The sequence below is a fragment of the Schistocerca piceifrons genome, chromosome 5 (assembly GCF_021461385.2).
Source record: "Schistocerca piceifrons isolate TAMUIC-IGC-003096 chromosome 5, iqSchPice1.1, whole genome shotgun sequence".
Classification (NCBI taxonomy): domain Eukaryota; kingdom Metazoa; phylum Arthropoda; class Insecta; order Orthoptera; family Acrididae; genus Schistocerca; species Schistocerca piceifrons.
The window spans coordinates 592,611,090-592,635,968 of NC_060142.1; the positions used below are offsets into that span (position 1 = coordinate 592,611,090).

The window sequence follows — 24,879 nt, forward strand, 5'->3', positions numbered from 1 at the left end:
AAATTTGAGCCATACTTCTGGTGCAAAGCTGACTGTTTGGCTTAAGTTACGCAGTATAGGAGAGATAGCTTATGACAGAAAATTGGTGCACATATATTAATAGAATTACGTCTGTCAGACAGTGATCTATACATGTAAAGTATTGCTAGAGGTAATTTAAACTAGTTGCACTTATGTCTTCAGCTGTACACATCCATGTTGCTCCCATATTATCATCAGCTACACATCTTCCATTACATCACAATCTTAGTCATTTCTTACTCTTGGGACCCACTGAAGAACTTGTGCATCATCTTCCATTTGTTCCCGTTGCTACACATCCCAGCCACCCATGTGTTGTTTTCACTGCAGTCACATGCTAAACTATAGTTTGCTCCCTGAGCCATAAGTTTCTTCTCCTGGCTGTCTCCAGCGCACACTGAACTCCCTCAGTTATTGAATGGTTTTCACATTAAAAGTCCATATCTCTTTGCCATGGGTCATAACTGGTAATACACACTGATTTTAAACTGTCCATTTCATAATGACAAATGCTTTATTTTGAAAATTCTGTTTCAGTACAAAAGGCACTTGATGTCAATATCACTCATTCTCTTGTGCCTTTCCTGTCCCTGCAGTTGTTATCTTCAGCCCATTAACTGGTCCATAACTTGACTAATTTATGTTCAGAAGTAATCATATTGGCATTTGCTGCATCAAAAGCCTTCTCAAAATTTGTCATTCCCAGGCCAAGTAGTAATTCATATTCCATTAATTTCAGTATAACTGGTCCATTCTAAAGCCAGCGTGTTCCTTTACTTTGTTAAAATAAATTGGTTTTTTCCTTTGTGACTGGTAACAGTTTTAGTTAATACTTTCTGCATTACAGAGGGGGCCTGTTTGTTATATATTCTGTGTTGTCTGTCTCTTTACTTGTAAAGTAAAACGATAACACTGTTATTGCAGTTTTGGGAAATTGACTCCATTTACTGGCAGTGCATAAATACTTCTGTAAGTTCCTTTTGTATTCATTTGCCTCCAGCTTTAATAATTTGTGTTAAAATTTCAGCATCTCTAGGCACCTTCCCACCCTCTGTATCTTTATTGACTACATACACTTACTTTTGTCTGGTATTACCTCTAGAATGATATTATTTTCATTGTTAACTATCTGTGTTTGTAAATCATTGCCAGAACTATCAGCCTGTTAAAGAAAACTTGGAATGATTTCACAATCTTCTTTCTGTTGTTAGCTACTGTGCCATCTGCCATATTAACTGATAAAAAGTGATGTCTACCTGTCTTTAGCTTCTGTTTGATTTTCATCATATTTTTATTGTTTTCAATAATTTATCTTATCAAATATTCATTGTATTTTCTCATATCTTCGTGAAGACAGTTCCAAATTCAGCTCATTCTGCCACATTCCTGTTATCATTTGATTCACACTTGTGCCTACTTTACTTATTTCATTTGAGGTTTTCCTTTCCTTTGTTTTAATCACACCTGGAACATCATGTGGCTAAATACCTTTATTAAATAAATTCCCTGCTGTCTTCATCCACACAGTCTTCATTTTCCACGTCTCTGAAGGTTCTCATTCTTGAAAGAATCTACAAATCACAATGAATGAGTGAACAAGATGCTGAACTCGTTGCTTAATTAAAGCTAGGGGAGGAGCTACTTCAATGAGAAGTAACAGCTGCAAGGTTTTTAAAGCTGACAACTCCGTACCGCTTCCAATGCTATCATTGGCACAGGATGACATGACAAGTGGTCAGCATGTTGCTGTTCTCTGGGAATTATTGTGGAGTTAATAGATTCTTAATCTCAATTTCTTATTTGCCGTCTGATGAGATAATTAAAGTTTTTAATTGATGGATGTGTATCCACATGTGATAGATATATATTATATCTAGTGACAACATTTAGACATGGCCTCCTTGAGGATGACCATATAGAAACTGTTGTCAGTGACATGTGCCAGTTGTAGCAACAATGATTGCTAAAGTTCAAATAGCAACTACAAGAAGCAAAAAGATCTACATGTTCAGTAAACAGTAAGTAAAGTTCTGACAGAATGTAAATCATTTAGGGGAGATGTAGGCTATTCGCCAAGTAGCAGAAGCATTGAATCATCAACATGCACATACAAGAGAGAATGTAAACGTTGCTAGCTCTCAGGTAAATCCTCTGATCACACACACACACACACACACACACACACACACACACACACACACACACACACACACACAGAGAGAGAGAGATTTCTTCCGAAAGCTGGCAGAGTTTTCATGATATTTTGGTTTGCCTATCAATTACGCAATGCTTCTGCTACCCAGTGAGTCATTTATTTATTTATTTATTTATTTATTCTTTGCCCATGGACTCCAGCTGAAAATCCAGCTGAGAGTATTGGGTGTGTCATACAATAGCCTTTTAACATCAAACTTTCAATATATATATAAATGAAACAAATGATTAAACAGAAATAGTCCATAATCATACAAAGGTTTTACATATTTCACATTATACGTACACACAAATCAAAAAAACATACAGAAATGATAATTTTTACAGGTACATTTCAGTAATGATATATTTAAACACCATCTTAGTATTCACTCAAACTGTATATACATTTCTCTGTGAGATATAGTTTCAAATGATTTTTAAAACATTTTAGATCTGTTTCTTTTTTAATGATTTTGGGGAGTTTATTAAAAAACCTTTTGCCTGCTTCTTCTGGGGCAGTCATAGACAGTTTTAGATTTCTGTTTGTCATGTAGTAATTTTCATTTCCTCTTGTACCGTGTTTGTGTACATCTTTATTTAGGAGGTGTTTATCACTTGACCTTACCACCATTATGCTTTGGTATATATACAGTGAATATACTGTCATAATATTATAGTGTACAAAAGCTTGCCTACAGGTCTGTCTTGGTGGTATTTTTGCAATGCATCTCACTGCCCTTTTCTGAATTGTGAATATTCTTTTTAGGTAGCCAGCTTGTGCATTTCCCCATATATGAACTGAACAAGACAAATGTGGGAAGACAAGTCCATAATACATTGATCTGAGGACTTTATCATCCACAGTCTTAGCTGTTTTATGCATGATGAAGATCTGTTTGTTTATCTTTTTACACAGTGCATCTATGTGCTCCCCCCATGCCAAATGTTTGTCTATTATAGTTCCTAGAAAATTTGTGCTGGTTACTTCTTTAATAGTCTTTCCATTTATATTAACATTTATATTATAATTTTCACTATGCTTGGTCTGAAATACTACATTCATTGTTTTAGACTGATTCATAAACAGGTTGTTTTGTGTTAAATATTTATTTGCATTTTCAATAGTCAGGAGTACTTCCTTCTCAAGCTCCTCCTTTGTGTCAGCTGGGCAAATGATTGTTGTGTCATCAGCATACATTATAAGTTTCTGATTTATATAGCTAGGGAAGTCATTTACGTAGAGAATAAATAGTATTGGCCCAAGCACAGATCCTTGCGGCACACCGTGTTTAACTGTTTGTAATTCTGATATGTAGTTTGTTATATTTCCCCCACTAGTATGTCTGATTTCTGTGCATTGTTTCCTATTTGTAATGTATGATTTAAGTATGTCATAGCATTTTCCTCTAATTCCATACTGATATAATTTCATCATTAATTTTGAGTGGTTCACACAATCAAATGCCTTAGATAGGTCCATAAAAATCCCACAAGTCTTTTGTTGCCTGTCAAGTAAATTAAGGATGTGCTCAATTATATCTGTTGATGCTGTTTTTGTTGACTTCCCTTCTCTGAAACCATGTTGTGATGAATGCAGTATACTGTACTTCGTTATAAAACTTACAATTCTATTCTTTATTATCATTTCATAGATTTTAGCAAATGTTGAGATCAATGATATTGGCCTGTAATTTCCTAATTCATCCCTGTTCCCTTTCTTAAATATTGGCTTCACTTTACTTACTTTCAGTGAATCTGGAAATATACCTTCTTCTATCGCAGCATTCAGCATGTGTGTCAATGGTTTTAATATACATTCTCTGCATTCCTTTATGAGATGTGATGTAACACCATCCAAGCCAGAAGAGTGTTTAATTTTAAGTTGTTTTATTAGGTTTGACACTTCTGCATCTGTTGTAGGTATGAAAACCATAGTATGGTTTGTATGTGGGGGGTTTAACAATTTACTTACTGCATTTGTTTTATTTTGACTTATTAATTCGTCTGCTACAGTAATATAATATCTGTTAAAAGTATTGGCTACTTCTAGAGGGTTTGCGTTGCTTTTCCCACTCATCAGTGGGCAGATGTCCTCTGCCCGATTTGTTACTTTTCCTCTCTCTCCATTAATGAACGACCATAAACCTTTTGAGTAGTTCTTTCCCTTATCTATAGACATCCTGATGAATGATGCTTTAGTTTCTCTGATAAAACTACAGTACTCTTTCTTTTTTATTTTATACAGTGTGTTGTAGGCCTCATTATTTTTTTGTTTGGAGAGGTCATAATACACTCTCAGATTATTTCTGGCATGGATTACTTCTCCAGTCACCCAGCTTTTCTTTTTTTGTTGCTGTTTGACAAGCCTTTTACTAACAGGACATGTAACATCATAATAATAATTGAATAAAGAATAAAACTGGTTCCATTTGGTGTTTGCATCTTTAGCTGCATATATTGTTTCCCAGTTTTCTGCCTCTAACATCTTTTTTAGCAGATTTATGTTATGTGGGTAGTTCTGTCTTCTCATCTCCCATATCTTCTGCACTTAATCACTAGTCTTTATATTTATGTCTATCATGATTGCAAAATGGTCTGCTATGTGGAGTTTATTACCTGTGTATCACAATAGCATGTAGGAATATTTGTTATTACATGATCAATAATAGTTTCACTATGCTTTGTTACTCTGGTTGGTTTATCTATTTTTATTTTTAGATTGAATATGCACAATAAGTCCAGTAGGGTCTTAGTATTGTCTGTATTTTTACTCGTGTCTATGTTCAGATCTCCTATAATGATCAAATAAGCATATGTTTTTGAGAGGTGTTGGATTATATTTTCCAGCTGTTCAAAGAAGGTTTTAATTATACCATTTGGTGATCGATACAAACCTAATACACAACATAAATTCCCAGCAATTTTAGTTTCCAGTGCTGTAGCTTCAAAGCTCAATTCTATAGCATATTTTTATATAATGGAAGGAAACATTCCACGTGGGAAAAATTATATATAAAAACAAAGATGAGGTGACTTACCGAACAAAAGCGCTGGCAGGTCGATAGACACACAAACATACACACAAAATTCAAGCTTTCGCAACAAACTGTTGCCTCATCAGGAAAGAGGGAAGGAGAGGGGAAGACGAAAGGAAGTGGGTATTAAGGGAGAGGGTAAGGAGTCATTCCAATCCCGGGAGCGGAAAGACTTACCTTAGGGGGAAAAAAGGACAGGTATACACTCGCACACACGCACATATCCATCCACACATACAGACACAAGCAGACATATTTAAAGACCATGTCTGCTTGTGTCTGTATGTGTGGATGGATATGTGCGTGTGTGCGAGTGTATACCTGTCCTTTTTTCCCCCTAAGGTAAGTCTTTCCGCTCCCGGGATTGGAATGACTCCTTACCCTCTTCCTTAATACCCACTTCCTTTCGTCTTCCCCTCTCCTTCCCTCTTTCCTGATGAGGCAACAGTTTGTTGCGAAAGCTTGAATTTTGTGTGTATGTTTGTGTTTGTTTGTGTGTCTATCGACCTGCCAGCGCTTTTGTTCGGTAAGTCACCTCATCTTTGTTTTTATATATATCTATAGCATATTTTGCTATATTTATGGCTTTAGTTGATTTATAGTTAGAAAAAATGGCAACCCACCACCTTTATAGGAAGTTCTGCAAAAACTGGCTACTTTCACATAATTCACATAATTCTTCAAGTTGTAAATTCCTATGTGATTTTCTTTTAGCCTATGTTCTGTAACTACTAGAATGTTTGGCCTATACTCCTGTAATATTACCTCTAGTTCCTCTGTTTTATTGTTTATGTATTGAACATTTTGGTGAAGTATTCTAACAGTTGGCTTTAAATGTAATAGTTTCCCTTCCTGTAATATACTAAGCACTTCACTTGCTCCCTTTGCTTCTGGTACTATGCAGTGATTTTTTTCGGTTTGTGTCATTAAACCTGGATCGTATCTTTGTCCGGTGTTTATATTCCTCTCACTATTGTCACACTGGTATTTAAGATGGACAGTTTTACTTACATCTTTTTCCATGTTCTCTTTCTGCTTACTCGGTACCATAAAAAATCCTCACTTAGTGTAGCAGGTCTCCTAGTTCTCAGGCATCTGTCTTGATTGGAAGCTGCTTCTGCTGTTGATCTCAAGACAGATGCCTGAGAACTAGGAGACCTGCTACACTAAGTGAGGATTTTTTATGGTACCGAGTAAGCAGAAAGAGAACACGGAAAAAGATGTGACAATAGTGAGAGGAATATAAACACCGGACAAAGATACGATCCAGGTTTAATGACACAAACCGAAAAAAATCATTGCATAGTACCAGAAGCAAAGGGAGCAAGTGAAGTGCTTAAATGCTTTAGGCTTAAATTATTTACATGTTCAGTAAACTAGCTAAAGAGGCAGTTAGGTCACATTTCAAAGAGGAAGTCAAAACATTTGCCTCTGTGCAGAAGGAAATAGAGGAAGTAAGCGTCAAGCTTAAAAGCACTGGATAGAAATGTACAGTCAGCAAAACGAAACTGTTTGCACGTCTTGATAAGCTCGGCGACCTTCAGTTGTGTGCATTTCGCACCAGTGGTGGTAACGCAACACACACTGGCAAAGGCAGTAGCACCACAAGCAGCATATGTTTAACAGTGTGTTTGTTCCTTCTTATTGTAAACAATTTTACTTGCAGACATTTTTGGTTTTCTGTGGCTGCATATAATAACCACATATTTTTTATGTGTTCATTATAACATTACTTTTATACAGTTGAAATACTGAGATATCAGTGTGGATATGTGTATGAGGCTCAGGAATTCCACAGAAGTAATTAGGGTTCCCATTCCCTTGATGCAATACTTTTTTTAACATTGTATTTTTTGTTGTTGTGTGGCAAGCATTATGTGAATATAGCCGAACTGTGCCGAATATGAAAACACTCTGTGCCACAGCTAGCTATATGAAAAACACTCATTTACTGCCAAAATGTCTGAGTGTATGCAGGCCCTGAGATGTAGCATCCTGAAACACATCCACTATGATGGTTTTCATGTGCATGAAGCAGCAGCCAGGTTTGTCAACCTCTTTGTGCCCATAAGTGTATAAAATGGTGGCAAAAAACAGAGGCAAATGACTAGCTTTGAGGCCTAGGCTTAGGAAAAGTGTCAACACCTCATCAGCACAATGTGTTATCTATATCTGTATGTAACATCCATTTTTAAATACCGTTTAACTCAAGAATGAGAGCAATGTCCCTGGATGCTCACAGACCATTCACAACCGTTTACAGAGTGCTGGCCTTAGAGCCCTTAGGACTGCTGATGAAGAGACCCTCTCTGATGACCACAAACTTTATAGGCTTGTATTCACCAAATTGACTGTAGACCATGACTGGCACCATGTCATCGTTTCAGATAAGTCAATATTTAGCTCAGTGAATGAGGGTCTGGTGAGGGTCCACAGGTAGCATGTTAATGACCCACAGTATTCCATGGTATATGGTGCAGCATTTGTGTGCTGGCCACATCACAGACTCATGCTGGGGATAGATGTCATCAAATGGGATAGGAATACTTTATCAAATATATGGTCATCTCTCCACAGATCAGTATGCGCACATCATGAAACATATTATGGTGGAAAGTGTGAGGATGTATTATCCCAATGGAGTGATCCAGAACCAGCAGGATCATTCACTTGCTCACTCAAGTCGAGTTGTTCAGCATTGGCTTTCACAACACGACGATGACCTGACTGACTGACCTGTTCAAGTGCTGGACTTGAATCCCACTGAAAATGTGTGGGGCACAATGAAGTATCATATGAACTTACACTGCTGGCACCAGCCCAAAGCACATCTGACCAATTGTGAGACCTAGTTTTGAATACATGGGAGAGTATCACTGACAGTTAGACATATTTCCAAAGGCTGACTACACCCCTGCCTCATAGGATGAGACAGATAATTGATGCCAGTGGTGTGTGGGCCTCATACTACTCTCATTACTCCACTTCATATTACACATTTGGTAATACTGTATGTTTGTTAATTGTACTTTAAATTTTATTTATTGAATTCATGCTACTCAACAATTAATAAATGTGTGTTTGAAAAAACGTACAAAAAAATCAACTGGAATCAAAATAGAAATGGTATCGCTATATGAGATAGTCAAAGAAAACCCTTAATATTGACAAATATAAGAACAAGTGACTCTAAAACAGTAATATTCTATTCATTACTGCCTGTTCAACATTTTCTGCATTTATTGTGCAAAATAAATGCAGTTAGGCCATACAAAAGCTCTTTTTCAGGTTAACATTATTCAGGAGCTCAAGGAGAGATTCCATGAACTGTGCCCATTTCTCTATGTTGATCTTGAGAGAAATGGCCACTGTAGATATGCATTCAGCGTCTTCTTCATTTTTGTCTTTTTCAGATTGCACATCTGGACCATTGTTCTCAATTAATTTGTATCAAACGCCAAATGACTGGAAGATTATGTTCCTTGTTTTTCTCTTTTTCTTTTTCAAGGTTAAAACTTTCACTTCTATCTCCTTTGATTCCACGGTAGTTTTCTTCTCTGTGAACATTTTTAAACATTCCATGTATGGAGACAATGTTAGCTACATAACAGATTCAGAACACAGTGATATTACTTGATGTGGCTTGTTGATTTTTGGAGCTGGCCAGATACATTTAGACTCACATTTAGTATGTCAGACTCCTGGTGTATTACAAAGTTATTGTCTCCAAGTATATGGGAAGAGTCCTGTTTTCCAGTTCTTTTTTCTAGAGGTTGTTTATAGCATTTTCCATGTTTACTGTTCTGATGTAGGCCATTCCAAATGACGTAATAAAAACTGGACAATTGCAAGGAGGACTCATGTTCTGAGTGTTCTGTACAAACTTAATCATGTATACAGGTAACAATAATGATGGCAATAATAATAATAATAATAACGTCTGAGAAAGGAAAGAAATAATAATAGTACTATTGTGTGGCTCAGTGGCCTTGTGCAAGTTTTTCTATTGGAGGCCGCTTCACTGACTTGTGTGTCACTAACTTACCCTAGTTATTCAACGAAGAAAGGGGATCTGCAGCTTAACTTGTAATCCAAACCATGTATTATTTCTGGCAACTCCTCACTAGATTAAAATGAAGACTAAAAAATCCATGATGCAACCAAGATTTGATCCTGCAATCTCTCTGTTTCCCTGCATACTACTTATCACTAAACCACCAGGCCTGATATGTACAGTATATAGCTAGTTCGTTTATAGGGTTTGATGATGAGCTTGTGAGCATCAAAATATGTGGTGTATATCTTTTGATTGCATCAACGAAGAGGCTTAAACTATTTGCACACCCAAGGGAACATAGACCTTAGTATTAGACATAAATTTCAACTTGATACCTCTACTTATTCTTGAGAAAAAGGAGTCTTAGCAGACGGACGGACAGACAGACAGACAGACAGACAGACAGACAGACAAACAAATAGACAGACAACAAGTGGCAAAAATAAAATAAAAAATTTGATATAATGACAAATTAACAATTTTTGGATTTTTTCCTTTACTTGTACTGTGAAATGTTACATCTTGCCATATTTTATGATTCTATGTCAACAGGAAGGACACTATGGTTTTGATCAGTAAGTTTGTAAGTATCAAAATATGAGACATAAATGGATGCATCTTCTTATTGCATTTACTTAGAAGTTTAAATTGTTCACACCACCAAGGAGCTGAGACTTTAGTGTGTGACATAAATTTCAACTTGTTACCTTTACCCGTTCCTGAGGAACAGGGGTCTTAACAGTCAGACAAACAGCCAGACAGGCAACAAAGTGATCTTATAAAGGTTCAGTTTTTACCAGCTGAGACACAGAACTCTAAAAATGAGTTCACTACTTGATCTTGGTTATTTGTCCACAGGTTTTATATATTAGGGATAGTGCATTTAAACTGTCCCACGAGTTCCTCGCAAGACGCTGCATATTATGTGTGGAATGGCGTGATAAATGGTTTTGAGGATGCAGGTTTCTCTTGCTTTGTCTGTCACACAAATGTGATTGATACCCATCAAGTATTAACACAACCACTTGGTAAAAATATGAGTCTAATTCCATCTATTAGGGTGGTAAGCTGAAGTTATCCTTAAATGAGATAGCATGTCCTAGTATGCTCTTTGTTGCTTACTAGGATACCCCTTTTATTGCATATTACAAATAAGCCATGTTACACAAGAAACCTAGCCAGAATTCGTAATAGCAAATGAAAGAGTACTTTATGGAGATTATAATCAACTTAAGATATTAACTCCCTACAAGTACATAAACATAAAAAAAACTTAAAATTCAAAACTTTTAAAATCAAGCGTTCTTGACAACGTCCACTTCCGTAATAATCTTATTGTCACTTCTCTGTACCTCAGGTGGTGTGAGAACTAAGTTCTGATATTTTTCAACAGAGCTGAGCAATGACTTTAATGAGAATCTTGCTGTCTCACGTTAGTGAACTCTCCCACAATAGTTCACCTACACCTGAGTTACAGGCAGGATTTTCCATTTACATTCAACGGTCAGGTGCTATTCCAATACCGGAAGCCTCGGCAATAGTGATGATCTAAGAAGGGGAAAATAAGCTGAAAACGTGAATTGAAGTTTGTGTTAGAGAGGACATTGTAAATTAAATACAATGTCATATCAGAACATAAATAGTCATTTTGTCAAGTTAAATTCTAATTGCAGTGAGGCAAAGTACAGTCCATTCTGTTTTCTGGCATCTGTAATTTCATATTTGCAGACTACTGAAGTTATTGAGTTCTATTTTCAGTGGAAATAAGGGAGAAGCAAACTATAGTTTCCATTAAAAAACCATATTCTGTGCCTGTCCTTTCAGTTGGAAGATCATGCAGTTTTGTACCTGCTTATCTCTTTCGGATCATCATACACATCCAACTGGATTTTAATAAATATTTCTGTTATAATTTAAGCATCTTATTCAGACCAATTACACTGAATACTTTACCTTATTTTTCCCAGCATATTTGTAATTTAACTTTGAAACCCACCTTTATGAGCTCATCATTAAACACTTATTTCCCATCACTCCATTTCATCTTAATGATTTTTTTCCACTACATTGCTTTCTCATTCTGTCTGCTAGTTGTGCAAATAGTTTTATGCATACAAGCAAAACTTTTTCTTTGACAACTTAATTTGGATGTGATTGTATTCTAAATTGGTAGTGAATTCTAGTGTTCCCAAATAATAAGACGAAAAGATTGCCATTAAGCCTGGTCATTACATTAGGAGAAAAAAGGAAGTACATCATTACCAGTCTCATTCATCCCAATGACCTGAATAATTACTTCATTAGTTACCCTCTCCTACATTTGAAATACATGCTTCATAACACATACAATTTTGATAGATGTCTGCTTGCTCTAAAATTACTTACTCCTTCAAATAGTGTACTCTCACTTGTATAGAACGAATGCACTTAAAATAACTTGAATGAATTTTGTTTGAAATTTTGTGACTTTTGGGATACAGTTTTTGTTAGCCAGTATTACAATAGTTCCCTTAAAGACTTGAAATAATATGCACCAGTGCTGCACCCATTAAGACAAGAGAAGCTACCATAGAAAGACCATTGACACCTGTTACAACAGAGACAAAAAAAAAAAAAATTGTCACACGGTGGAACCGCACTCTGATTCAATGAGTGACAACCAGGCACTCTGACCATATGCTGCTTGCACAGCAACACTAAAAGTTTTGGACTGCATGTAGCCTTGTTGGTCAAATCACTACATATTATGTGATCACTTTCAACATCCTAAGACTTTGTGTATTATGTTTAATTGGTAATACTTTTCAATGTTGTGTATAGCATGGCTTACTGGTGTGACAGTATGTTATCACTGTAACCCAGCATGAGCATTAATGAGCAAAAGTATTGCAACAGTTTGTGACTTGGCTATACATGCCGAGAATGCCCAATGTGGGTCTTAGCCATTTTCAGTGTGAACAATTTTGTTTGGTCAACTGTACCTAGTCTAGTTCATGATGGGAGGGACCCTCCATGGTTTACAATCTCTGTGAAGATCCTTCTAAAGAAACAGTGATTACTGCATAATAGGTGTAAGGACAGGCATTGGGCTGTAGATAGAAATGTGCTAAATGAAATATGTTTGACTGTCAAACCTTCAATGACTACCACAGACAATTGAAAGATCTCTCAAAAAACAAGTCAAAAGCATAGCATCTGAACTCTGTGTTTCTTTTTTTTATGGTATTGCATATTAGTCTCAATGATGTTGAGAAATAACTGAGATCACAAAAATTAAAGAAGGATCCTATGTCTGAGGGAATTCCTGTCAGATTTTAAAAAGAATTTGTAGCTGAATTAGCTCCTGTTTTAACCAAATTTATCATACATCCATCATACCGAAAATTTGATCCAGTGGCTGGCAGAAACCATTGGTCACACTCATCTACAGGAAGGGCAGCAAAAGTGACCCATAAAACTGCTGTCCATCTCTTATAGAATCCTAAAACATATTCTTAGCTCAAACATAATGTGTTATGTCAAACAGAGTTAATGCCATATGAAACAGAAAGGACTTTGAAAACAGCAGCCATGCAAAATGCAACTCACGATTTTCTCATATGACACCCTGAATGCCATGGATCAAAGCAATCAGTAGGGACCTGAAAAATTTGCATTTGTGGTAAGTGGAAATATACATGCAAATTCTGCTTCAAAATGCAAAAATGCAAATTTACAAAATAAATGCTATTTCATAGTGAACTGTATACAGGTGAACTATGTTAACCAGGGATAGTTTGGAGTAGCTTGATTTTGTGCATAAAAATTTTGAAAAGGCTACCAGAATGCATTTGCAAAATAAATAGCACACCCATGCATGAATGCAACAATGATTCTGTGTGCTCATAAGTTATGCTCTGGTCACATGTCAAACAGTGGGTGGTTGCAAGGTCTGTAGAAAAGTAGGATGGTCGCATAGACAAGATAGATGCCAGGTATGGCACTATATGGCACAGCTACGGGACTTAACATCTTACAACAGAGACTGCTAGCTAGCTAAAGTTGATATTATACAAAACTGTGGATACTTTAACATTGCAGTTTTAGGTTTGTGGTATTTCAACTATGGTCGTATAAGATACTGGTAAAGGTCAGGCAAGAACTAGCTCATTTACAATGAAGTCAGCCTCAGCTAGTAATTGCGTGATAGCCTTTATCATGAGCTCTGTGTACTCCACTATACTCTGTGTTGTTCATAGCTCATTATTTTCTTTTCTTAATTTGAAATGCATGAAGAGACTCTAATCCTGGTCCATCACAGGGTTCTAGTGGGACTCTCACAACACCAGAAGGGATTGGCAATCCATGTGTCAGTTCTGCTTTCTGAGAGAACACAGATGTAGGCTGGTGGCATTGTGAAAGGGAGGCAGGACTTATTTGCCCCCATCGCTCTTCACTTGTGAGGCATTCATAGCTTGCTTGTTTACATTTGCAGCCACCTGCTATGTTATAATGTCCGCTCTATACCAGTCACACTGAGAGTCTTCATGTAAAGCACAAATAGAGCTATTTTTGATTGTATTACGACTATAAGTACCTTTTTGATTCTGTCTGTAGTGTTGCTAACTACAGGTCACATGGCCCATGGAAGGGCTCAGCATTATGGTAATCAGGGCTAATATGCTACAAATTTGAAATCAGTGTTTTGCATATATTTTAATTATTGAACTGGATGTGAAAACACAGATAATGTTGAGAAACATCTTAAATCTGAGAAGCACTCTGTTTAGCAGTGATAAAATGCTGCTGCTTCACAATGAAACAATCATTTGCTGAAAGCTTAAATAGACCCAAAAGAAGATAACAAGCTAAGACTACTTCAGAAAAAAAGTTGAGTATTTGCAGAAGCAAATATTCCACTAATAAAGACCTTGTAAACAATAACAAAATAAGCCTTCTCTTTTATTACTATTTTATCTCCCGTAACTTTTTTTGTAGCAATTTCGTCTTCAGATGCATAGCGGGGCAAACTTTTAAACTTATGTTTATTTATATAATGACCAAGAGGCCTCTCATTCATCGGACCAGGATTTCACATGTACAGTACTTTTTTTACGTCATAGTTATTAAGACACAACAATTTTAATATGACAAATAGTATTAAAATTATTTGAGTGTCTGAAATGACAGTCTGACTAAAAATATGAACTATGGACTGATTAAGTTAATACTGGCAGTACTTATAATACTACAGCTGCTGCCATTAATAGTGATAATAGTAGTAATAGTAATAATAATAACAATAATAATAATAACATACAACATAAACTAATAAAACAACACATTCCCACATACAAGTATGCAACACAAAATGTACTGGAGAATGATGAATACAAATTATACTGGAACAGAACCATTATAACAGATAAAACAATACCACATAACAAACCTGACATCATACTCACCAATAAAAAGAAGAAATTAACGCAACTAATCAAAATATCCATACCCAATACAACAAATATACAGAAGAAAACAGGAGAAAAAAATTGAAAAATACATCCAACTGGCTGAGGAAGTCAAGGACATGTGGCATCAGGATAAAGTTGACATTATACCAATTACACTATCAACTACAGGAGTCATACCACACAATATCCACCAGTACATCAATGCAATACAGCTTCATCCAAATGTATATGTACAACTACAGAAATCTGTAATTATTGATACATGTTCAATTACCCGAAAGTTCCTAAATGCAATGTAACATATACTGTACAGTTAAAAGGAAGTCATGCTTGATCAAGGTCTGCATCACTTTCCATTTTTAACCAGACATAACGTCTGAGAAAGTAAAGAAATAATAATAATAATAATAATAATAATAATGGCAAGAATAGCAATAATGATACTGTCAGATATAAAAATAGTTTGTAAATGTACAAAATAGATGTTTTCTGATCTAGCAAGTTCTGGGGACAGGAAATTTAAGGAGACTGCATCAGCTAAGAATACTGGGAACTGAGGGAGATCAGCTTGGAATGGGGGATGTACAAGGGCAACGGGTGCATACAGGAACAGTGGTAGTCCTCATTATTGCTTTACTAGATACTTTATTCAGTTCTCTTACACGAAGTGGGAGGTTATTCCAGAGTCCTGTTCCTATTACTGCAAAAACTTCGAGAAAGTGGCTGAAAGATGGAGTGGGACAGAAAAGATTTTGCTCTGATGGGAGTGGGTGTTTCTGCCATGTTGTTCAGACAACAGCATTAAGGCCAAGGAGAGATATGAGGGACAGTGTCCATTGATGAGACAGTAGAGAAGACAGAGGATATAGAAATCTGTGCACTTGTCTGCTTGTCTGCACATAGCAAGTCTTGCTGTGTATACGATCGTGAAATGTGGTCAAAGGGTTGACCATCACAGGCATTCATAACCAGTTCGTTCTAGGCACCATGAGGTTTACCAAGAAAGGCCTTGCAGGATAATATCACTGTAATCAATAATTGGAGGTATAAGCATTTTCGCAAGCTTCTTCTTCAGGTCAAGATGGAAGACCTTTTTATATTTTTGTAGATGCTGATGCCTTCTTGCATATCACAGTTATGTACTCATTCCATATTACATTTTCATCTGTTATTACCTCTAGATGTTAGAGAAGTTGATATGTGACCCATTTAGGGTTAAATATTGTAGGGATTCCCAATATTTCTGGCTAATGGTCCTAGAATGACCAACGAGTACTGCATAGGTTTTGGATGGGTTGAGCTTTAATGCTATATTGTGTGCCAATTTTGATAGCGCACACATGTTGATACTGGGATTCTTGTTTGTTGGCTTCAGGTTTATTGGTTTTGCACTTAGATACAACTGGAGATCATCAGTGTACATGTGGTATTTGCAGTAGTATAAAAATTATCACACATCATTTACATACAATGGAAAGAGTATAGGACCTAATACCAAACCCTGAGGGATGCCTGATACAACCTGCTTCCAGAGTAACTTTATAGTGCCAGACATGATGCACTGCTGGTGAGACATCAGGTATGAGTGAAACAATTGCACTGCACTTGGCAAGAAATTTAGGCTGCTAAATTTGGCAAGTAAAATGTCAAAGTCAACAGTGTCAAAGACTTTGCTGAAGTCTAAGGAGCACACAATAATTGCCTCTTGTGTAGTCATGGCAAGCTTCAGGTTATCTGTTACCGTTGTTAAGGCAGATGTTATACTGTGATCTTTATAGAAGCCTGATTCTTATTTGTCTAATACATTGTTTGTAGTTAGGTAACGTGCTAACTGGTCAAGGACTACATATTTTAAGGTCTTGGACAGTGCAGAAAGAATGCAAACAGGTTGATACTCAGAGGGTGCTGTGGCAACATCCTTTTTAGGTAATGATTTATGTAGTCCTTGTTTCCAGGCCTCAGAGAAAACACTTGTGTTTGAGGAGTGATTGAAAATATCTATTATAGTGGGCTTAATCATTTGGACTGTGATGTGCAGTAGATGCTGATCTGATACACATGATGACTTTTTTGACACTATGTACAAGTAATATGTTTTAGATAGAATTTTTTGCATCTGCACTTGTTTACTCCCACTGAGTAACCATTGAGTCTCTGTTTTGTTTGTGGTTCAGGTGTAGTTGTAGGTAATGTGGACTACCATTTCAGATCTTTGGCTGGTACTATGGGATCAGCTGTAGCTTTTATTTTGCTATACCAAGACCACATAGGTTTTTCCATAGGACAACTGGTCTGTTTCTGGTGTCAGTTAATGCATGGGTATGCCTGAGTTTTGCATTTCTCACAGCTTGACTGACTCTATTCCACTATTGCTGCTAAGAGATATGATTTTCGGGTCTGGGAAATAGTCCATATGCCCAATTTGCAGTGTTTCTGAGTTTCATGAGATGTTTTAGCTCTTCAGTTAATGTCCGCAGCACGTGGTTTAGCGGCTGGTGCTGTTGCCTCTAGAACATGGGGGCCGGGTTTGATTCCCAGCTGAGATGGAACTTTTCTCCACCCAAGGATTGGGTGTTTGTGTTGTTCTCATCATTTCATCATCATTTAGGGAAGTGGCGAGACTGGAAATCAAAAAGATTGGGAATTTGTATGGGCACTGGTAGCCACTCAGCTGAATGCCCCGTAAACCAGATATCATCTTCAGTTAGTCAAGGCGCAGAGTTCCTTCTTACTTTTCTGCTCTTTGGGGGGCATATTTGTCATAAAATTGAGTAACATTGATAGTAAGTCCAATGAAGTTTTTTGTTTATGTCCAAGAATGGAACAGAAGATGTCCCCCAAACTATTTCGTGCACCTCAGTTGCAAGTGCAGAGAAATTAACACATTTAAAGTCCCAGTATGTAGTAAGTTATGATTTCTTTCTGGGACATTCTAACAAGTAGGTCATGAAAATTATATCATGGGTAGACATGTAGACTGGCAATGGCAAGGAAAGCGTTTCTGAAGAAGAGAAATTTGTTAACATCAAGTATAGATTTAAGTGTCAGGAAGTCGTTTCTGAAAGTATTTGTATGGAGTGTAGACATGTATGGAAATGAAACATGGGCAATAAATAGTTTGGACAAGAAGAGAATAGAAGCTTTTGAAATGTGGTGCTACAGAAGAATGCTGAAGATTAGATGGGTAGATCACATAACTAATGAGGAGATATTGAATAGAATTGGGGAGAAGAGGAGTTTGTGGCACAACTTGACTAGAAGAAGGGATCCGTTGGTAGGACATGTTCTGAGGCATCAAGGGATCACCAATTTAGTATTGGAGGGCAGCATGGAGGGTAAAAATTGTAGAGGGAGACCAAGAGAGGAATACACTAAGCAGATTCAGAAGGATGTAGGCTGCAGTAGGTACTGGGAGATGAAGCAGCCTGCACAGGATAGAGTAGCCTGGAGAGCTGCATCAAGCCAGTCTCAGGACTGAAGACCACAACAGTGTCAGTATGGTACTGGAGCAAAGGATGTTTGAAAGTTTAGAAACACCAAATCCACCAGATTAATCTTTATTCATGGTGCAAATAATATTTTTTGTGAATAGTTTTACTTAGGGCACCATTTGATCAATGTTTGCGGAATCCATACCAATTTCCTTAAAAAACTAATTGTGCCCTGTGCTTTACCTAGAAACATAGATATCTGAGCCAGGACGACTCCTGCTTTTTCTTTAGAGGGTGTGACCTATGCCCTTTTCCAATAACAGAGAACAGTTCTCTACTGAAAGGCTGGACAATAAATTTAGATATTTATTTTTTATTTGCATTTTCTTTGCCTGGAGCCATCAGAATTATAGCTTTTGAAATTATCTCGAAATTTTTGTGTGAAATTTACTCTAATTTCACTAAGTCTTGTGACCATGTTGAGTTTTAGAAATTACAGCTGTTTTTCAATGCAGCATGTACTTACTGCTGGGTCAATTGTCTTTGTGGCGGTACAGCAATTGCATGCTGACTTCTTTTTTTTTATTTGCTTTGTGAATGCCCATTTCATCTTTCATTATGCGGGTATTTATTTTTGTCCTTGTCTGGCCAACAAGTGCCTGGACACTAATGTATGTCATACTGATGGCCTTAACATGTGATCAAAATTACATAAGTGAGATAGAGTGTCATCAAACAGGCTGACTTGGAGCAGGAGAGGCACCACAGGACATTTTAATTTCCACTGTCTATACTTTTACAAATAAATTCATAAAACTTTGTAAGCGTGATCAGGAAGGATTCAGGATTTGCAATCTTAGCAGTGGAAGTTCAAAAACATAACCAAATAATTTTTTTACATGTGAAATTTCATCATTTTTTCACTTATCATTGGCTGCATTTGTTGCTATAGGTACACTTTTCTTCATAAGTAAGAGAGATTCTTTGATGAATTTTCCACAGCATACAAACCATACTTACAGGTGTATGAAACATTAGAATTTATTAAATTTATGAAAAAATGAATGAGCTTTTACATTTTCAACTTCATGTTTGGAAAAAACTCAAATTTTATAGTTAATTATGTCAACTTTTACCGCAGTTTTTAATAGATTTGGAAAATTCTAATGGTCATGCTGACAAAGTTTTATGAATTTATTTGTAAACGCATGCAGGATAAGGAACAGGCACTGTGGTGACTACACCCATTATGAAATACATGAACTTTGCATCGTAATTCAGAATAACACAGGCACTTCAATATCGTATTTATCTGCCGACACCAGGCAAACAACTTTCCAATAAAATGCCTCCCCTGTAAAGGAACATACATAATGGTTGTACAAGTACAGGTTGCGGACACATGGTTGACAGCATATGGAAGGTTGAGTCTAACTGTAAGTCTTGCTCAGATAGGCAAATCGTAAGGTAACCACTCACGATAAGTGGGAAATCTGGCTTTGAGTCCCAGTCTGGCACAAATTTTAATTGTCGTCTTTCCGTTATGCAGCTGATGGTACTCCATATTCATCATTATGAATACATTTCATGTAGAATTACTTACGTTTTTTAAATAGAGTTTTAGCATAATGTAAGAGTGAGAACCAGGAACTTGGATTACTAAATTTTGCCTTTTCAGTTTCTGTCACAGCTGCATTAAAAAAAAATGCCATGCTGAGTGGCCGCACAGTTTGAGGCACCATGTCACAGATTGCACGGCCCCTCCCACCAGAGGTTCGAGTCCTCCCTCCGGCATGCATGTGTGTGTTGTTCTTAGCATGAGTTATTTTAAGTAGTGTGTATGTCTAGGAACTGATGACCTCAGCAGTTTGGTCCCTTAGTAATTCACTCACACACACACACACACACACACACACACACACACACACACACACACACACACACACACATTGAAAATTTTTAAAATTTTTATTTGTGGTGACTAGTTTCAGATTTAGGTTTTGGTTGGAATCACATGATGGTATTTTGCTATTGAATCAAAGGCTTCACACATTTGAGTTTGTTTCTGTTAACAGCTGCCTATCAATGGTGTTACTTTCTGCATTGCGTGTGTTGTGTAGCAAGCACAGTATCTTAAGAATTTTCTTGATATTTCTTGTATACCAACAGAAACCACAAGGAACCTATTTTTCTAGAATGTGGTTAACTATTCACATTTCGTCTCCATGTTTAATACACAAGTTATATTATTCTAGCTTTAGCCTAATATCACATGCATCAAAATATCTATGAAGATAATTGTGAGGAGAAATGAAGACAAGGTGATGGATATACAAAGTGAAGATCAGTTTGGAATCAGGAGAGGATTACGAACAAGAGAAGTGATTCTGGCACAAAAGCTTCTTATTGAAAAGCAAATACAGATAAATAAACCAACTAATATTGCCTTTGTGGAAATGGCATTTGATAAATGTTATTTGATGAGAGGTATTCAGAGTGTTGAAGAAAGCAAGTCTAAAATACAAAAATATGCAGGTGACACACAACTTCTATAAGAAAGAAGAGGCTGTGAGTAGGAATTTTCATCAAGGACAACAAGCAAAAATTAGAAAAGCTCTGAGACAAGGATGTGTTCTTTCCCCTCTTACATTCACTGCTTTTGTCCAGGAAGCTGTAGACCAAATTTGTGAAACTGCTGAAGTGGGAATCAAAATTAACGAGCAGATGATAGACATGCTACATTACACAGATGATATAGCTACAATCACAGAGATGAAAGGAGATCTAGAGAAGGTCCTCAGTTCAATGGAAAGGATGTTCTGCAGTCAGTATGGTATGAGAATAAGCATATAATAGAATAAAGTATGGTATGCAGTGTTGAAGAAGAGTTTCAACCTTTAAGAATAAGAATTGGAAGAGAAGAGTTAGAAATGATAGAGGAATTTATGTCTTTGGGGAGCAGGGTCACAGAGAATGGTTGAAGCCAGAAAGAAATTCCAAGCAGAATACAGCAAGATAAAATTGCATTTAACCTGAGGAAGAATGAACTCACCAGCAAGAACATCAGTCTGGAAATAAGGAAATGGGTTATTAAAGGATTTGTTTGGGTTGTGGTCCTTTACATGTGCGAAACTTGGATATAGGAAAAAAAAGAGAGAAGACAGCTAGAAGCCCTGGAAATTTGGTGCTACAGATGGATGATGATGATCAGCTGGAGAGACCAACGAAGAGGTGCTAAGAAGAGTCAGGAAACTGGATCTCCATAGAGAAGCTTCCAAATAAGAAGAGGCAAACTGATAGGACACATTTTGTGACACAATTGGAGCTATTGAGGGAAAGAATCACTGGGGACAATGAAGGATATAATACATGCAGCGTATTTTGAATGATTTGTGATGCACTACGTACATGGAAATGAAGAGGAAGGCAGACAGAAGACTGCTGCAAACTAATGTCAGTGTTGAAGACTTAAGAGACAGAGCTCTATTCAATCTGCTTCTTACTTATCACACAGAACATACATCATTTGCTGCTGATTTTTAATCCCATTTGTGTATTTGAGGCCATTTTTCTTTACTATTGCATTATGATCACTGATCACAGTGTTCATGCGAATGTAGGTGAAAGTTATTTATTTCACCCACACAAAAAGATCTGATCGTCCAATAATTGCAACTGAATGTTTGCTTTTGACAAAATCACAGTATCCATAATGCCTCAATGCCAGTACTGCGTAGAGTTGACTGTGCTACAGTGCTCTAAATGAACAATAGGCAAAGGATTGTTTTTGGCTCTAAGTTCTGCAAGTTTGATATTGAGTACTTATTTTCCAATATGCAGAACGTCCCAGGAGAAATAGTCAATATTCAGGAATATGACAGGAATGATCATCTGAAGCAAAAGAGTCCACTAAACATGGGCTCTGAAGTGCATAACCTAAGAATTATGAGCACTTCCTCATCTTCAATAATGTGAAGAAAAAATCTGTTCTACCGCAAGCTCTTTGCTTTCCCTATTTTGGGAGGAGGTAGTATGGATGAAAACAAGGAAAAAATTGACTAGTAAATATGGTCTCTAGAATGTATACCTGAAGAGCTATGAGCACTTGCTCAGTGAAAGGGATGTGTTACACTGTAGAGACAATGACCAAGTGCTCATAGTTCTTAGGGTATGTGCTTTAGGGGCCCTGTTTACTGGACACTTCTTTCTTGCTTTGGTCCATACTACCACCTCTTGGGATATGGAAAGCAAAGAGCTTGTAGCAGTAGCAGAGGAGATTTGTTTCAAAATAGTGAAAGTGAGAAAGTGCTCATAGTTCATAAGGTATGCATTGCAGAGCCCATGTTTACTAGACTTTTTTGCTCCAGATGGTTGTCACTGTCATATCCCTGAATATTGACACACTCTATGTTATCTTGTTTAATAGATGAAAACTTGATTGTGCAGTGGTTTGCCCTTATTTTGGTGTATGAGTCATAAACTGTATGTTGCAGGCACTACAGTATTCTTTACCCTCACCAGTCAGAGTACAAATACGCAAGAAAACTGCGCTGTTCACCATTATACAGTGAACTAGAAAGCAGAGGTGCTGTATTTGGAACACGCATGGGTTATGAAAGACCACTTTACTTTGATTCAACATACAAGCGTAAGTAGCATAAATAGTAATAAGATATCTATCAGGATAAATTTTTGTTACTCTCCTTGTGCTAATTTTGGATATATGTTACTGATGCCCTTGTTTATATCTTGTAATTTGTTGTTGTGTTTGTTACCTTTCTCAGGTGGTGATCCTTTACCCGAAATGCCTCGAGGAAGCTTCTACAAACCAAAGTTCTTTGACTTTATGCGTGAAGAATATTTGGCATGCAGAGAAGGAGTTGGCATAATTGACATGTCGTCATTCTCTAAGATAGAAATAAAGGTGAACTTCAGTGCTTTATATCCTATACTTAGTATATTTAGTATGGTCTTTTTATACACACACTCACTCATTCACTCGCACACACACACACACACCACACACACACACACACACACACACACACACACACACCTGTAAGATCATCCTGACTGACTATATTGTGCTGACTGATTACATTGTAGCTGCTCTGCAGCTTGACTGGGGTGAGGTGTTATTCAGAGGGCAAAGGGGAAGAAGGTGGGGAGCGGGAGGAAGATTTGAAGGACTGTCGCTGACAGCTGGGAGTGAGAGGCAGCAGGTGCATGGAATAAGATTTCCGCGTCAGTGAGCTCTTTTTATAAAATTTCTTATTGTACAAGATGATTAATTTTTCAGGATTAGAGAGGGAACGTCCATCTTTCATTGTTGTATCAGCATTAAATAGGTCAGGTAATATGGGTGCTGAACACAGCAAGGTAACATGATGCACTTTGCCAATCTTTATTCGTAGAAATGTTTTAATCTCTTGCCTGCTTTGGAACCATTCAAATCATGTTTTATGGACTGCTGATGTCTGAGAAATGTTATCTTCCAATGGTACTTCCTGATGCTTTCATTCCAGTTCTGTCTCTAACTGCTGATCTAGAAACCTTCTGCGTTGATGACCAAAATATTTCATGCGCTTAACAAGCCATATATACATTTTGCTTAATGTACCACTGCTGCTCTGTTCCATAAACACCACTAGAATAAACATAATAGCATTTTGTGTTGTAATAATAATAATAATAATAGTAATAGTTTCAAAAGGAAGATTCACCTGAGGAAACTATACAATTACAAAGAAACGGAATGGCTGGCCAGACTTTTGGGAGATGAAATTCCAGTACTTCCAATAGGCACATTTACAGGTGAAACAAACTTCTTACCTTTCAGAACTTCTATTTCCTTGCTGAGGGTGGAAAATTGAAGAGGTTGTGGAAGGTCAGAAAGGAGGGCCTGGTCACTCAAACCTCCCAGAATGAGAAGAGAGGAACCCCCAGAACACCTGTTGTAAGAAACTTAAATTTGTTACATTTTACTTAACTAAACTAAACTCAAATAACAAGCTCCTCATGCGGTCCATCAATGCCCAGGTTATGTAGACCGACTGCTGTGTCATCCTCTGCCTTGCAACGTCAAATGGATGTGGTATGTTTTGCCAACTTTTCAGACTGTAGACCCACCACTCCTCATTCAGGCAGTTCTGAATTGGCACCACAAGGCTTAGTCCACCCCAAGCAGTCCTTCCAAGAAGGAAAAATTCGTGGCAGTTCCAGTAGTCAAACTGGGTCCTCCTCATAACAGCCATCTGTGCTGACCACTAGACTCAAATACCTTCAAAAAAGAAAAGCTCTATTTATTTAGAGAGCAGTCAAAGATCTTTCATAGTGAATGAAATGGATTTTCTGACAGAATTTGTTGAAGGTGGTCTTTTAATTTGGTGTTAGGAAGGGCTGTGACACTTCTAGGGCATTAGCTAGCTTTGTGTTTGTGGAGGCAACGTATATTTTAAAATGGCTGGAAAGTATTTTTAATATTATGTCTGTACAGAAGGGTAGCAAATTGCCAGAGACCACACCACACAACAGAAATATTTCACTATTCTTAGCATTTCCATTTATCCATGTGGACAGTATTCACTGAGGAGCCGAAGAAACTGGCACACCTGCCTAATATCGTGTAGTGTCCCCGCGAGCACGCAGAAGTGCCACAACACAATGTGGCATGGACTTGAGTAATGTCT

General features: G+C 37.1%; 1 protein-coding gene across 3 annotated transcripts in view; it reads left to right on the top strand.

Annotated features, from left to right (window-relative positions):
- Nucleotides 1-24,879, top strand: part of LOC124798516 (pyruvate dehydrogenase phosphatase regulatory subunit, mitochondrial-like) — a 163,883-nt gene that overhangs the window by 69,973 nt on the left and 69,031 nt on the right. For all 3 annotated transcript variants that reach the window (XR_007016947.1, XM_047261960.1, XM_047261961.1), the window contains exons 10-11: nt 22,684-22,838; nt 22,975-23,114. Coding sequence is in view for 2 of the 3 variants with exons in the window: in XM_047261960.1 (XP_047117916.1) it covers nt 22,684-22,838; nt 22,975-23,114 (295 nt within the window). In the remaining variant the exon portion in view is untranslated. The remainder of the gene's footprint in view (nt 1-22,683; nt 22,839-22,974; nt 23,115-24,879) is intronic.